The 18343-nt window shown below is 34.7% G+C and overlaps 1 protein-coding gene across 1 annotated transcript in view; it reads left to right on the top strand.

The window, feature by feature from the left end:
* Positions 1–13203: 13203 nt before the first annotated feature.
* Positions 13204–18343, top strand: part of LOC134664339 (protein Lilipod) — a 36067-nt gene continuing 30927 nt past the window's right edge. Inside the window, exons 1-3 of the mRNA XM_063520911.1 lie at positions 13204–13567; positions 13656–13920; positions 15048–15275. Of these exons, the coding sequence (XP_063376981.1) occupies positions 13505–13567; positions 13656–13920; positions 15048–15275 (556 nt within the window). The 5' untranslated portion in view covers positions 13204–13504. The remainder of the gene's footprint in view (positions 13568–13655; positions 13921–15047; positions 15276–18343) is intronic.

The following is an 18343-nucleotide window of genomic DNA, read 5'->3' on the forward strand; positions in this document are numbered from 1 at the left end:
ATTCGTTCGCGTCCAGTGTTGCCAACTTGGCATAATTCATGCCAGATCTGGCATATTTTCACTCGCTTTGGCATAAAAAAATTCCATTTAGCATCTGGCATATTTTTTAGCATATTATAATTTAGTCTAAGCCAAGTGTGCACCAACTTGGCAGCAACAACGTGCACCATTGCCTTATGTGGTTCATATTTTCATATGAATTTTGACTTTTGTGGGCGGATGGACGTCGACGGACTTTATATTTTTTTTAAATGGCCACTTCCGTTAGCCCCCATTCGCACGAGAGCTTTTTCAACGTGCGTTAAAAAGTGCGTTTAATTAGGCGCGAAGTATTTTATCAACCCATAGAAAATTTAAATTTCGCGTCTTTTTTTCTGACAAAATACGGTGTTTTACTGAATATTTTTAGACACCATATTATTTGAAGCGTCTATTTTCAAGTTACATTTTATCATTTTATTTAGCATATTTCAATAAAAATTGGCATAATTTTGGCATAATCTAAGTTGCCTCCAGAAACTCGCGAACTAAATTGACATGAGTTTGACAAATGACAGCGTTTTACACAAAAATAAAACGCTAATTAAATAACTTACCCTATTCGGAACCTAATAATAATATTGAGAGTGGCAACACTGTGTTGTCGGTCATATTGTCCTTTTCTAGCATATACGTCCCTCTCTCTCCCACACTCCCACCACACAGCAGTTTGCTTTTTTGGCGGTCGTCGCAAAAACAAATTTCCAACTCATTGTCTCAAAATTATATATATTTACACCAGGCAGGATTAAAACTTTAGGTTCCGAATAGGGTAAGTTATTTAATTAGCGTTTTATTTTTGTGTAAAACGCTGTCATTAAACAACTGTACCGCTATTCGGAACCTAATAATAATATTGAGACGTGTTTGTTATCGCCTGGTGGTGGGAAGACGCCAAGCCAATGTGATTTATACATGTACTTATTATGTATATGTAATATTATTATATTATGAGTGTTTAATTAACTATGCAGTACACCCTTTATTTTAACACCCGTGAGGAGAGAGGTATTTAGTAAAGCATACAATTTGATATTCCATTATATAATGATACTAACTTAGCATTTTATATACGTACTTAATGTACTTATAAATGTTCAAAAGAATAAGTGAGTCACCACAAGGGTGCTATACTGGTACTTAATTACATGAAAACTGGGTAAAAAAAAATGTGATAGGTCAGTCTACTCTTCAAGGAGCATACAACATCTGTTATAAGGAGTAATGTAATTCAAGTATGAGAAGATAAAAATAATAAAGTACTAGAGTAGTTTTTATTTATAAGTAGCAATTATTATCAAATTTGATAATAATTATCTATAATAGTAAAGTAAGCAGTTGCAGGAATATAACAAGGACAGGACCTTTCTTATTTCCAGAATCCCTCGGGATTAAGTAGACGAATATTTTAATTATTCTTTATATCACTATCACCACAAAGTTATTAAAATTAGGTACTTGTTGAAATGTCATAGAGAATCACTAAATTTCTTTAATGACTGTAAGCCATATACTTTGTTATAGGTTATAGCTATAAAATGCATTTAACCCTTTTAAACGCTTTACCTGGCTTTACTAACGAGAACGCGAGTCAATGTACCTAAATAAACCTTACTTGAAAGTGTGAAGGTTACTTTGAGAGCTTAAGCCACAACACTCATGTGTTCACTGCGCTGTGAGCACTAGTTATGACGCTTTTTGGTGTTCTTAGCGTTCAAATGGTTAATGTAGAATTGCCACAGAACTTTATCAATGATATTTGCAGAGTCATTCTAATTAAACTCATGTTTAGCTATCATAACCTTAATTTTACTCATTCATTTGTATATATGTAGTAAGAGTAATTTCTCAGTGGTTTCCTTTATCTGGTGCCTACTGGTAGACATAAGCCTTGAAACTTTATTGGTTCTGACCGCTAAAGAGGCTTAATTTCTGTAAACTATTCATAGACATAGCTTAATTCTGAATATTCAGTGTGTAAATTATAAGGAATAAGATACTTAATTCGAAACCCTAGCTCATCGCATAGGTGCTTTTAACCGATATACAAATTTATGTACTTATTTCGTGATTTTACATTATTTGCAATAACTGTGCGAAACCAGGGGGTCCCCGACCTTTTGCCGGGCGCCCGTGGCCCAAAGCCAACAGCGCAGAGGCCCTTTAAGAGGGACCTATTTCATCCAATGCTAGAATCAGCACTTTGTCGAATCTATTAGATATTTAGGTATACTTATCCTCCTTATGAACTAAGGATAATTGTACCTTGTTTATATTTCAATAATAGCAAGATTGTAAATGTTATTATATATTCTGAAATATAATATTACTGAATTTGGGCCAGTGTACTTTTGTATACTATATCTCTGGCCTACTATATAGGATAGTCTAATAACGTCCCGCCTCCTGGGAGGCAATATACAGAGTTCTTGCATATATATTCACGATAGCGCTAAGTGGTGGGGACCTAGTTTACCGACACTTGACTACATGAAATTATTGTGTACATTTTTTTACAGGTCTCGAGCGAGAAGGGTACCTATATATAGGTTGAGGTCCTTAACTTGTGGATTTGGTAGGAGCAAGACACAGACGGGGTGTAAATTAATTGATCCACCATGTTTCAAGAGATTCATGTGCATCGATGCCTTGGTTACACTGTATAGACAGACTATATAACTCTTTGGCAGAGTTTTGCCAACATATTATAATAAATGACTGCATTTGTTTGGGTGTACTTGTTCCACGGCAAAGACATATTTATATCTATTACAATGTATTTTCGAAAAGTACTCGCGTTTCAAAATAGCTTCGCCTTTTCGCAAGGCCTGTTTCCCATTTTTATTGTGCAAAGCAAACCGTATCACAATGCTATAATTTTGTATAAATTGATAACTAGAGGGTCATGCCCTAGACGTGACCGCCGAAGTTATACTAGTTAGAACCGTTCGTGCAAACCATTAAGTCACTGTTTATTAAAAACCTTATGTCGTGGGTACATTACATTCCACGGTGGGTACATTTGTTAAACGTATAGTATCAAACTATGATGAATAATGATAAGTGAATTAAGTGATAACAATATTTGGTCCGTGCATAGAAGCGCGTGCCCTTGAGATTAGGGCATGGGTAGTTTAAAATAAACTTAATCTGTGCATAGGAGCACTTACGATCAAGGTGGTTCAAATCTTCAAGGGTCACAAGACAGACATAAAGGTGTAAAATAAATCATTCATAAACGCCCCGTTAGGTCAGTTTTGTATATTTTTATTTCTAACATGCTTGTGCAGCACATGACAATTTTCCTATACCATGCCAGTCAGGAATATAACAATTAAATAGGTAACCTTGGTTATATCGTGTACCTCATAGGTAGGTACTCTTAAACATGTTAACTGAAAAACTAGTGCTCTCGAGGCAAATATAATTTATATTAATTTCTAGTCTGCCATAGCAGGCATAGACTTCAAAGATTTTTAGATATTCATAGGGCCGCTAAACGGAACCCTTTGTACACCTTGAGCAGACTCTTTGTGCTCTTGTAATTTTATTTTCACACCATGAGTGATATTAAACATAGCTTATTTCAGAATTGAACCGTAAGCTATGTCGTGTCGTGAGCTTAAGTGAGCCTGATTTAATTAGAGTCCACAGAGTAGTTATCTGGACCTTGGACGATTGACCACACCTTATTCTAATTATCAATATTGTGCCTGGGCTTGTGGTAGAATTTAGGTGACTAAATCTCTTAGTATTATCTATGCCACCCACATTATGAGGCTTAGCGTCTCCAGACCACAATTTTAAAAGTATTAGGGTGCAAAGATTTTTTCATCTTTAAAATAAAAATGAGTCGAGATAGGCCTGGAATCTTATGTTATTTTATACCTATTATATTATAATTTTAGAAATGTTCATTAGTCCAATTTTGGGTTTAGCCAATAGGGTGTTCGGGACCCTTAAAAAAGATTGGTAAACAAAAATGAAAACTCGAATAACGAAGCCTTGCCTATTTCGACTGATTTTTACCCAGAACATTATTTTGTTAGAACCCTTTTACTTTCTCTAAGAGGAGGTATTTACATATTCATTTTTGTTATATATTTATAATTGTGGTCTAGCCTGTGTTATTACCATATCATTTAAATTTCTGACATGCCTTGCGCAGGCTTACATAGGCTGTAATATCATCATCAATAACTTGACATCAGTTTGTAAATGAATCAAAGATTCTTTGGCACACCTTACGCAGGTGGAAACATGGCAGCCTTGCGCAGGCTTAGATAGGTACACAACATATTGGTTTCATCACAAATAACTTGACGTTAGTTTGTGACTGAATAACAGATTCTCTTAGGCACACCTTACGCAGGTGGAACCATAACAGACATAGGCTTAAGAATATAATTCAAATGAAGTTTATGGGTAATATTCCCTTAGTTGCGAGTTCCTCGCTCGACAAGGGGAAAGGATTTACTTTAATAGGCACTTTTAGAAAGTGTCATTCACGGTGACGCGCAGATTTGCCATAACTAAACTTTAACTCTACAGTTAGCGAATATAATTTGACAATATGAATGAAGCAAACCATGCGTCTTCGTCAATGAATCAATCTAAAGATTCCCATATCGTTAATGCCCTTTCAAGTCACAGGCTTCCGATTTTATTTAAAACGTTTACAAGTCTAGGTACTATTTATGTAGGTAGGTAGGTAGGCTTAAAGATTGACCCTCTTGTATGTAGTTACATATAGAATAATGAAGTTATTCAAATCCAAAATAATACAAGCACATATAGCAACTACATGCAAGAGTTCTTTTCTTTAACCTTTTAAACTGTTAGTAAGTACCTGTTATTTATTTAAAAAGATACCTATCTACCTATATTTTAACCATTTTTTTTTTTTCAAAATCAAAGATCTAGTTGGAGAGATATAAGTTGGTAGATAAGGAGCGAAATACTTAAGGATTTCCATGACATTCTTGCGCAGAGCCATGCTAATCTCTCTCTTTGTCTAGTCAGATTTAAGTTTACGTACTGCCGAAGTACTCACTTTCCACAAAAATAAATGCAATGCTTGCGATGTAGGTTTGTTCGTTACCTTGTGTCCCTCAGAGCGGAAATAGAAGCCCCGCGAAGCGGGGCTTCGTCGACTCCCAAGCGGGTACACGTTATTTATCAGCAAGTTTATTACCAAAAAATTCATTTTGCAATATTATATTTAACCCGGAACGGGATAAAACGACAAGTTGCTGATGGATACTTGGATAGATAAAACCTACAGTCTATAAGCTTCTATCTGAATACTTAGTTCTACGTAACACGTATTAACTATCCGATCCTTTCGTATTCGAAAACACAAATCACTTAAAAACTGAAGGGTATGCCTCCACACATCACCATTTAAGTGTTATAATTTCAACCGTTACTATAGACACACAAAGATTTAAGTAAACTAATAAGACTCAGAAGAGACTTAATGTAGGTATAAAATTAATTAAATTCGAATGGTGACAGGTGCACGTGTGAGATACGTATTATAAAAACAAAGATCACACTTACATTTTTACGAGATGGTTCACTTTTGCTAAGCTAATACGTACTTATATCGAAATAATAAGTTAGAACTGCTGTTCAATAACACAACTACCCTCCATGTATATTTCTTGACCATAACTGTCAGAACATAAGTAAGGTAAATAAAGTATTTTATAATAATAAGCCATGATATTAAATTTGTATTAGTTTGCGTTAATTATTCTATAATAAATTAAACTAAATGCAGCAAATACATTTGTTGAATTTAATTATTATGATAACCGGATGTGCAGGAAACATCTTACTTGTTATTCCCACCAAGAAGTGGTAGAAGGGGTGAAGTCTAATCGAATATAAGCGGGTGTCTGACAGTTGTGGGTCACTTCTCAGTTGGAGAGCTACGACGACGAACGAAGTTAAGTGTCAATTTTATTTAATTGTGATTTTATGACTTGTTATAAATTTCTGTATGTTTTCTTTGTGTTATAGTCTGATGGTATGTACGTTACAATCTTTAATGTGAATATAACCCTTTGATGAGTTTTTAATAGTTACTATGTAACGTATATTCCAACTGATTACGGTGTAATACATCATGTGGCTTATTGCTCGATCTTTATTACTATTTTAAACTATGCCAAGTGTGTACGTTAAGGTAGCCAGTACTAACTATTAAGCCACCAATATTTATTACGCATAAAATAATATTTTTGTGAATGATGTGATAATAAAGCCGATTAATTGTTCCGTAAATCTACAATATACTTTTACTTACAATCTGCTTATATAAATATATTACTTAAATAATGTCTACCGTTTTTATATTCTAAACCTTGTAGTTGTCGCTATAATAAATACATTACTTTGAGCAATAATTAACTAGTCTTAATTAAATACTGCCTTACATCCTTATTTCCTATTTTATCAACGATAATATTAAAGTAAATCTGACATCAGAAGTGGGATGATATTACACACATTCTATGCCTACAAAACTAATGTTTCAGGAGCAGTACGAGTATAAGGACTGCTTATGCTAGTCAACAGCGGGACGCCATCCAACTCCAAACAGACACTGTAAGCCGCGCTATCCTGGACACAAGGACACTGGTGTTTCACTTTCAGTGAAAACCCCAGGTGAAACAAGATATTTGGTATACTAAGCATGATGCTTTTTATGGAGAACCGCAGCAAGCAGCTCAAAAGTACTTCGCGAAACAGAAACTGCCGCACCTGTGAGACGCTGCGGAGTGGCGCCTGTCTGGAAGGATGACTGATGAATGATGTTGTTTCTGGTATGTTAAAATTTGGTTACACTTAAAAATAGGACTGTATAGGTATGTTTAGATATCGAATCACATCGAATAGTTACAGAGTTAGATAAACGTAAACGTCTGTCCTTTTCATAACCTGTTATGTAACCATAATGACGCATAAATAAATATTTTCTAATCTATACTATTCTAAATGACGACTTAGTTAATGACTGAATCGAATAATAATAAAAAAAAAGAAGCTATTTGTGAAATTGGATTTTAGAAAAGCAGTTTGGTTTGAATAAGCTTCCAAACGTTGGAATAACGTTATTTATGGCCTGGATAAATATTTTAATCGTGATCAGTTAGCTACAACTCGAATCTCATTATAAGATTTTGAGGTCTGCATTAAAGACTACGTTGGAAATTTTAGGCGGTTAATAACAATGGGCATTTTAATTGTAACTTACCGCGTGTCTTAAGTTTGGTACGTTTATCAAGTCACGTTCAGCTGTCGGTTTAGTTACGAATTTGATACTTAATTTAATTGTCGCGGTTATGATATTTGTCGTCAGATTTGTGACTTTTCCTAACCGGCCGTTAACGGTATACAGTTAAGTGGAAATACCCTTATACGTCCTTTGAATTTTATTAGTCACATTATTTCTTATTTTTGTTACGATTGATACGAATAAATATTTATATAACACCAGTTACTTAGGTTCAATAGTCTGATATCGAAGGCACATATCTTAAAGATTCTATCTCACCGATCAGGATCTTATCAAGGAACTATTTCAATAAGTATAAAACAGTAAACAATATTAAACTGTCAGGTCGTTTTAAAACTGTAAAGGATAAAGTCAACACGCTTTTGGTTTTCAGTTACAAGCCCCTCGTAAGCTTATCGATATTAAAACAGTCGGTGGTAGTCGTGATACTTTCATAAATAGTAATAACGGCTATTTACAATTTTGCACCTACAGTGCTTATTGCGAGTTCTGTGTACAGATAGTAATACGCGTTTGGCATAAAAGCGTTTTTGAAAGTATGCTTCCAATTTGATAAATTTACTGATTGATGGATATTAAATGACTATAAAAAAAAAAGGATATCTCAGTGACAACCTTAGACAATTACGTCATACAAAATAGTAGACTAGTCAGTATTGTTCTTGTGGTAATCAGAGGTATGTAATTCAAGTCCCGTGTTAGTAAATTATGTTTTGAAACCGTGAAGTTGAAAGATTTTTTTGCACATGCAAATTAGTCAGTAAATAAAAAGCACATATTCTCTTGGTAATAAAAATACTTTACAAAAAAAAAGGGGTAAATATACAACATAGAGTACAATAAATGTGTACAAAGTAAACGTATTCCTTTAGGACAATTCATCTAGGTGACCTGTAACTGGGTTGCCAACTTTTTTTTGGTGGAATATAGTATTTCCCAGAATAAGGCATCAAAATATAGTACATTTCAAAAAAAAAATAGTACTTTTAGATAAAATACTAAACATGAGTGTAATATACTTTTAATCGGAAATATAGTATTTTAGCGTACTATATATTTTTCCAAAAGTATATAGTACAAAGAGCCAAAACATAGTACAATACCATATAATATAGTACGGTTGGCAACCCTACCTGTAAGGAATATAAAAAATATATACACGGTGTAACATGAGGGGGCCCAATAGTTTTAGCAGCGTATTCCTGATTATATTTAGAGACAAAGTCCTTTAAACCTTTTTGAAATTCGCCTAGTTTCAGAGTTCATTTAATACAAATACAAAAAAAAAAAATTAAAAAAAAACTAGTTTTCTTTTTATGACGATGTTACTACTATGGGACGTAGTCTAAATATCCTTATCGATAGATGTCAAAAAGTAACAAGTAACACTTTGCAACAACTATGATTTACGAAAAAAAAAAAATTTGTAAAAATGTATTTTAAGTGACATGTTTACCAATAACATATACTTTTTATGTACAAGTACATTAAAAAAAAAAATTTCTTTTTTGGGCGAAATTGACATATACACATATCACATTATTTTCTCTCTTTTGACCTCAGAAATGCGTGGTTAAGGTCTTTCGCATTCCTTGTGAACACCATGTATATACGATATTTTAAACTGTTATATACTTTACCAGTTCTCGTAGTAAACTCGCATAAGCCCTTGGGTATATGTACCACCATTTACCTGGTCTGGCGGTAATTAAATATGCTGCGGTAATAAAATGCCTATAACAATGGCAATTTTGTACCTATGATCTTCTGGTTCATTTTAATGTTTGTTTTAATTTTGGTACATACAAGAAAACATAAGACCACTGGAATACTGATAAAGCCAAGTGGAAGGTAGATAGGTGAATTAACCTTTTGGTGCCACTTGTTGCTATGAGTGAGCTGTTCAGGAATAAAACGAATCGTATAATCCTGATTCTATAGTATTTAGCAAACATCAATTTTTATTTTTATTTATACCTAACCTATTGCCATAATGAAGCATGACTGATATAAATAATATGTCTTCGAATTAATTGTGTCCTACCCAGAAGCCCAAAACATCCTAGACCCATCCTAGAGAACAACTTTTGTAAGATGAATCCGCCTTTGTACGATAAGTTAAGATTCAACTAGAAGAATATCGCGTTATCTCCTGCGGTTTAAGGACAGTTACGATGGAAGCTCCAAAATACCATTTCATAAAAAGAAATACGTTGCCTATTATTTGTAACCACATTTTTATTTTGCCACCGAAGCTTCAGCTAAATAAAAGATAGATCTATACATATTGAATACATTATAGATAATACTGATCACTGACTTTTAAAATAGTTGTTTTGTGGGATGGCCGAACGGAGTTTAAAATTCTGTTACATTAGGTTTATATAATTCATGGGAGTGCCCAACGTAGGAAGTTCTAATGGAATGAAAAAAAAAAAAAAAAAAAGAACGAAAAAAAAAATGGAAAATGTTTATTTCTGTTAAACGATTCAGGTTAATTTATAAAATTATTAGGATTAAGAAGTTTTATATACTTAAGGTAATTTATGTATATAAAAAAAAAAAGTTTATAAAGTTTACTTATGTGAATGAGACATGAGTTGATTATCGATCGATTGAGAACTTCCAGTGTACATCATTCCAGTGTAGTTAAAAAGCTTATTTGACAAAATAATAATCGATTAATAATTGCTGCCGAGCCTGCGAGCTCTCGCTTGATGTAAGTGAAAAAGTAGCAATATAGGGACCTGCTGCAGAGCCTGTGTGCCCCACTTGATGTTATAGGTGGACCAGTAGCCAACTCAGGGCGATACATGCTACCGAGGCTGACTTGATGTGATAAGTGCCCGTAGCATGGTGATTGTAAGTAGGATAATTGCTGCCGAGCCTGCGAGCTCTCGCTTGATGTAAGTGAAAAAGTAGCAATATAGGGACCTGCTGCAGAGCCTGTGTGCCCCACTTGATGTTATAGGTGGACCAGTAGCCAATTCAGGGCGATACATGCTACCGAGGCTGACTTGATGTGATAAGTGCCCGTAGCATGGTGATTGTAAGTAGGATAATTGCTGCCGAGCCTGCGAGCTCTCGCTTGATGTAAGTGAAAAAGTAGCAATATAGGGACCTGCTGCAGAGCCTGCGTGCCCCACTTGATGTTATAAGTGGACCAGTAGCCAACCTAGGGTGATACATGCTACTGAGGCTCACTTGATGTGATAAGTGAAACAGTAGTTTGGTGATTGTAAGTTGGATAATTGCTGCCGAGCCTTCGAGCTCTCACTTGATTAATGTGATATGTGATATGTGATATAGTATCTGACTAATAAAAAATAGTCATTGCATATACTAAGTTTAATAAATAAATAATAATAAATATAGAAATAAGGTACTTCGAGAACGAAGCACCTGTCAGTATGGCCGTGTGAGATACGTATTATAAAAACAAAGATCACACTTACATTTTTACGAGATGGTTCACTTTTGCTAAGCTAATACGTACTTATATCGAAATAATAAGTTAGAACTGCTGTTCAATAACACAACTACCCTCCATGTATATTTCTTGACCATAACTGTCAGAACATAAGTAAGGTAAATAAAGTATTTTATAATAATAAGCCATGATATTAAATTTGTATTAGTTTGCGTTAATTATTCTATAATAAATTAAACTAAATGCAGCAAATACATTTGTTGAATTTAATTATTATGATAACCGGATGTGCAGGAAACATCTTACTTGTTATTCCCACCAAGAAGTGGTAGAAGGGGTGAAGTCTAATCGAATATAAGCGGGTGTCTGACAGTTGTGGGTCACTTCTCAGTTGGAGAGCTACGACGACGAACGAAGTTAAGTGTCAATTTTATTTAATTGTGATTTTATGACTTGTTATAAATTTCTGTATGTTTTCTTTGTGTTATAGTCTGATGGTATGTACGTTACAATCTTTAATGTGAATATAACCCTTTGATGAGTTTTTAATAGTTACTATGTAACGTATATTCCAACTGATTACGGTGTAATACATCATGTGGCTTATTGCTCGATCTTTATTACTATTTTAAACTATGCCAAGTGTGTACGTTAAGGTAGCCAGTACTAACTATTAAGCCACCAATATTTATTACGCATAAAATAATATTTTTGTGAATGATGTGATAATAAAGCCGATTAATTGTTCCGTAAATCTACAATATACTTTTACTTACAATCTGCTTATATAAATATATTACTTAAATAATGTCTACCGTTTTTATATTCTAAACCTTGTAGTTGTCGCTATAATAAATACATTACTTTGAGCAATAATTAACTAGTCTTAATTAAATACTGCCTTACATCCTTATTTCCTATTTTATCAACGATAATATTAAAGTAAATCTGACACACGCTTTACCAGCTCGATGTGTTTTCTAACATTATGTGTTTTAGTATTTTCATTAGCATAGCCACGATGCGCGCAGGCAGCCTTTGAAAACTTACACATTATTATTCCGGATCGTTTTTATTTGCTAGATAGTTTAAAGGACACAAAATTTAAATATTTATTTCGAACGGCAAAAGCCGTTAGAAACTGTTTTTCAATATAGTCAGCTAAACTGGGGTACAAATTCAAAAACTCACCAGCAGTTTAGCTTCACGACCTTCCAGATGGAAAAACAGCAAGCCAATGAGTTGGAAATTTGTTTTTGCGACAACCGCCAAAAAAGCAAACTGCTGTGTGGTGGGAGTGTGGGAGAGAGAGGGACGTATATGCTAGAAAAGGACAATATGACCGACAACACAGTGTTGCCACTCTCAATATTATTATAAGGTTCCGAATAGCGGTACAGTTGTTTAATAAAATGATACCAGGAATAGCAAAGACAAAAATAGTCACTGGTATATGTCGATAAAATGATATCGATAAGTAGGTAAGTTATTGCAATTACTACCCAAGTCATAATTATAAAGGGGTCACAACCGATTTCGATTTATAAGTAGGAACGTAACGAGAAGTGGTTGATTCAATTGTAAGATTCTGATGTGACGTTACCGATCAAATCAGGAGGTACGGATATGAAACTGACACTATCCTAGAGTCGGACCAAGAAAAGTGCGTGGGCACGCAGTGCACGTGTTATTTTTAACGTCAACATTTTATGAAATTATTACGTATAAGTAATATTTACACTGCGTGGGCTGTCAAATCCGCTGCAGACTTTTCTTGGTCTGACTCTGTGCAGTTTTGGGGGCAAGTTGTTTATTTGAAGAGCTCGGTTGTCGCCATAAATCTAAAATTGGTGATTTAATTTTATACATGTGGCCAGTAGATGACAAAAATTAAATGAGAAATTAATCACATTGTACGAAATAATATTTCCCCGTCAGGGCCGGTCTTTTTTTGTATTTTGAGCCAAAATCACTGTTTCTATGTTATCACCTAACTTGTTATTCTAGCTGTAAGTTTTCCTAACATTCCGAAACTCAGATGAAAATCACCCTTAATACCATCATAATAAAAGTCTCTTTTCGGAATTATCCGACAGTTTTCGACATTCGGAACTACCCGAGTAAACCTTACCAAGTAACATTTGTAAAATAACTTAAATTACTTAAAGATACATTTTAACTGACCGCGCAACAGTAGCGGCTCTAGCGGTGAATTCTCGCGATATTCTCTAATTCAAACTTTTTTGAAAATATCGATAAGAACAGCACTGGCCAAACTGTGGTATCATTTGTGCACATTGACCTGTCAATTTAGTTCGCGAGATTCTGGAGGCAACTGTAGACATTGTTCTAGCATTTTTTCAAAATCCGAGTTGGCAACACTGTTCGCGTCAATCGCGTCTGCGAGTTCTATTGCGATGCGAGTGAAATGAAAGATTGTAAATGCGATGGATTGCAGTCGTTCAGTGTCAAATGAAATAAATATGTCACATCAAGTCTAATCAAAATTATCCGAGTGTTTTTAACTATTTATCTAATTTTATGCGCTTCTGTAAAAATAATGACTTCGCGTTTCTGTGAATTATGAAATTTATGAAGTGACAAAGAAAAAATACAGTGTACTGAATTGTGCCAGAAAAAGAATGCTGTGAACAGTGAAAATGAAGTGGTATTTTGTGAAATATCTCGTTGAAATAAAAAACAAAAGATAAGTGCTAAACGGATGGACGATGGATGATGAAGAAGCGGACTTGCGTGAACAGATATTCCATAATAATGTCAGGGAACAGATAGTGAGTTGAAGTTTCCTACTTCATAACATAACAAAGCTTACACACACGTAACTCCGAAAAAAAAACTAAAGGCGTCTTTTTGTTGTAGATATTCCTGTTACTGTTTATCCTGCTTTACCTCTTCTCGTTTATGCTCATCGAGAAGTTCCGTCGCCGAGACCATGAGGACTTCTTGTCAGCCGACGAGGATGAGGTTAAAGTGTACCGCATTAGTCTATGGCTGTGCACGTTCGCACTGGCCGTTTCCCTGGGGTCGCTGCTTCTGCTGCCTGTGTCTATAGTCAGCAATGAGGTGCTCATACTGTACCCTAAAAGTTATTATGTGAAATGGCTGAACAGCTCTTTAATACAGGGTGAGTGGACATTCAATCATATTTATCTAAGTAGAACTATAGTTCGTTTTTTTTAGCATTAGAAAGAACTTGCAAGAAGGTAAGCGATTTTGACATGTCTTTTAATTGAAAAACGCTTTTTAAAATTCAAAAACTATTACTGATGAAAGGAGAAGAATATAAATGATCGTATTAGATTCATAATTGTTACATATTTGCCGTAACTTATTTTTAAAATGTGTTTTTCAATTAAAAGACACATCAAGATTGTTTACCTAATTTCTAATGCTAAAAAAAACGAACTATAGTAGAAGGATATTCTATTTAATATCTATCAGCATTATGTATCTAGGAAAGCTATTAAGTGGATAATAGATACAATTTATAGGCAGCAACTGCTGGTCAAAAGATTCAAAAATCAACCTTGACTTTTTATTTCTTATATAATCTAAACCAAAGCTTTTGAGTCCCACAGATATGATTTGGGATAGGCACACGAAATCAATTTGCATTTAATTTAATTCCACTAGAAATTTTTAAATTTCAAACTAAGCTTGTAAATTTAGACCCCTGGCACTTGAGAGGTTAAAAAATACCATGTTTTCCCAGTAAGTCATTACTTCCAATTCCAGCAAATGTACTTAATTGGCTTCAATAAAATTAACAGTAGGTACTTAAGTGTGTATACTAGACACAAATGGGTAAATTTATATAAGCCTGAAAAAAACTCAAAACACAATGAACATCATTAAAACTCTAATGTTAAGTTTTAATGATGTTGACACACAATAGTTATATAGTTAGTTAAATATCTATTCTGGTATTGACCTTGTTGCAACAATTGTCTTGCTGATGTAAATTTGGCACAGTTCATTGCCATTCAACAAAACCAAAAGCTTAATGAATTTCATTAATTAGAAAACAATGAGAATTCGGTTAGTGTGTGAAGTGTAATGCATAGCATCATTAATTTGATGGTGAAAACCTCAGTTTTCATGTAAAAGAATGTAAAAAAACGTAAGAAAACTTTTCACACAGCTCCGGACTGTTTTGCTTTCATCCCACACAGAATATTAACAATTTTTTTTGTCTCCAGTTTCAATTAAATATATGTCTTAAGTTCTAAATTGTAATCTCTTTTGTTACAGGTCTATGGAACCATGTATTCCTCTTCTCAAACCTCTCCCTCTTCGTATTCCTACCCTTCGCCTACCTCTTCTCCGAGTCCTCTGGGTTCCCCGGCTACAGAGGGCTAAGAGGGCGCGTGTATGAAACCTTTCTGGTGCTGGCGTTACTCGGGGTCGCCATGCTGGGGTTAGCGTACGTCATATCTGCGTGGCTGGAGGGGGACCGATCCAGTATTGATGCTTTGCTTAGTAAGTATATTTTTACGTTATTTTTTATTTTTGTACCTTCCTTTCGGCTTTATGGAGTTGGTTGCGTAACTTGGGGTTGCTATGTTGCAATTAGAGTGAATTTATAGGATATAACCAACGGAGACGCCATGTCTATAATTTTCGGTACTTACAAAATAGTCTGGCGTTTTTTGCGGGGGACGGGCACATCAAATGTATAGGTACGTCATGTCAGATAAACGTCAGTCCATACATGTGGTTGACATGTGGTTGACCATTGGCCGCCTATTTTCGACAGAGGGGAACGCCTGTTAATGACCACTCCGTTTGATTATATTCTCTAAGAGAATGAAGTATGAAGTTCGGGTCAAGTGTGGTTTAATTTTACCTAAAAATTGGGGGTAGTCGTTCGTGTGCGCGTGGTCAAATTCTTGGTAAAAGAAAAAACTTTCTTCAGCCGTTAAAGACATACTTTTAGGCTCTAGTAGTATTATTGGCGTATTTGTCACTTTTGTCTGTGGCAATGTCATAATATTTTAACAAGTATGTCGATGTGATGTTAACAAATCCTTCAAACAGCAAATAATTGCATTCGATATATTTATTGCAGTAACACCAGATCTAGCCAGTCTGACGGCATTCCTTAAGATACCTAGACTATTCAAGTATTCAAGCTAGCGTAGGATTTAGGATTGTATATTCTAACCTAATAGGTACGTGGGTAGGATTTTGTAGGGCGCGTCTCGCGCGATATAAGGAATAAGAGCGTATTCATATTGTACGATCGGATATCGGATGTCGGATACAAAGAAGGAAGAAGTAAAAAGTGCCTTTTTATATTTTTTACTAGCGACCCGCCCCGGCTTCGCACGGGTTACATTATATATATAAACCTTCCTCAAGAATCACTCTATTGATAGGTGAAAACCGCATGAAAATCCGTTCAGTAGTTTTCGAGTTTATCGCGAACATACATACACACAAACAGACAGACGCGGCGGGCGACTTTGTTTTATAAAGTGTAGTAATATCTACAATTTAATTATTGTTTGTTGTTCAAAAGAAAGCATTCATGCAAAAATAAATTAACTTGAGGGCATTTTCTAGCACTATTTTTCTCCAAAGGTCATCCGACATCCGATATCGGAATGATAACGCTCAGGGTTAGTGATCCAAAAGACTCGAGCCTTTTAGCTCTTTTTTTAGGGCAGACGGCATTATGGAAGTCTCTGTTCATACCTATATGTGAAAAAGATACCTTATGGTGGCCGGCGCTTACGTCGCATAGCGCCGCAATAATATTGAAGCGGCGTTAATAATAGCGTAAGCGCCAACCGCCATAAGGTACCTTTACTCGTGGGACGACACATATGTTGATAAAGTCCATAAACCGGTATAAAACATTCAGCGAGACTCGTCGCTCTTCACACACAATTAACCACGAATAATAGATGCCGCCGCACAGCAGACAATTCCAAACGGAAAGATTGTTATGTTGATTGGGCGCAAACTCATTATGTTTGACTACTCGCGTGCGACCGCTATGTGATTCTCTAGTTATGGTTATACTTATTAGCTACGAGGTAAATTCTGAGTACTGTCCAATTCAGATCAAAAAGACCTAGTACCTAAGCAAATCCGTAATATTTTCGTTGACTGTTAGGGAGACCTAATATTGGCTTCATGATTGTATCCTAGTTATAGGTTTGTTTAGTATTATTAAAGCTGTTGGTCTTCTAATAAAATAAAATATAACCCAGTGACAATGCAATATTATGATCATCCAGCTGATCTAATGATGGACACCGATGATGGCTGTAGGAACTAGGTCAGTGGTTCCCAAAGTTGACTGGGCTCCAACCTACCTAACAAAAACTGCAATTTATGAGGTCCAGCTCTTGGTCGTCTTGGGGGCATAACATATTATTGGTAACGTTCAGATTTCCTATAATAATTTCGGGGATTACTTATTCGCTCGCGATCCATCCGTAGTTTGGGAAATGTTGAACTAACAATAAGTAGGTGAAAAAACAACATAACTTCGTTGAGTTTGTGTTTGTTAGGATAGGCTTGATGAGTATATAATACACTATTGTTGAAAGTAAAGTTTTGATGAATATTGCGCTGTTGTCTTTTTGTCTATAATTGTCTTTGTCTGCCTTCATGACACAGCTGGCTTCATAAATAAAACCTAATTAATCTATTCGCAATCAGTATTCCTGACATAAGTCTAAGCTATACTTCGTTTTTTTAGCATTAGAAATTAGGAAAACAATCTTGATGTGATTGACGAACACATTTTAAAAATAAGTTACGGCAAATATGTAACAATTATGAATCTAATACGATCATTTATATTCTTCGGCTTTCATAAGTAATAGTTTTTGATTTTTAAAAAGCGTTCTTCAATTAAAAGACATGTCAAAATCGCTTACCTTCTTGCAAGTTCTTTCTAATGCTAAAAAAAACGAACTATAAGTCGTAGTGCCAAACTGCGCGCTTAATATTCAACACTTGTGCGCTATGTGATGCTATATATTTGCTTTTTTTTTAAACAAAGGAAATATGTATACAGCCTACAAAGTTTACGCGAGTTAGCCGTAATAGAACGTTTGATTTTAGTTTAGTTTCATATTTTAATAAAATGGCGCCCAATGCCAATTTAAATTTAAATTTGGCCAATTTTAATGGTATCCTTCGAGCAACACCGGCTTCCGACACGTACTGCATTTCTTTATTTCGACAAAAAATTATTGTATCCTGGAAACAACGCTATTTTAACTAGAGATGAAATCGTAATAAACTATTGCTAAATGATGTCTAAACTAATTTCTGTACGAAAGAAAACAATACTTAAGTAAATTAAAGCTAAATATAGCCACATGATAAGAAAATAGATAACATCCATGTTCTACATAATATGTAAATTCAATTCACTTCCTATGTTCGCAAATAATTGAAATCATATGTAAATAATAAGGCCTACAGGTAAGAAATAAATTGGCAGTATTAAGTACATTTGGACAATCATTTGACTATTTTTAATTTTTGACCGTTTATCACTTTCATTGCGGCTCCAAAATAACTTG

The sequence above is a fragment of the Cydia fagiglandana genome, chromosome 5 (genome assembly GCF_963556715.1).
Source record: "Cydia fagiglandana chromosome 5, ilCydFagi1.1, whole genome shotgun sequence".
NCBI lineage: Eukaryota > Metazoa > Arthropoda > Insecta > Lepidoptera > Tortricidae > Cydia > Cydia fagiglandana.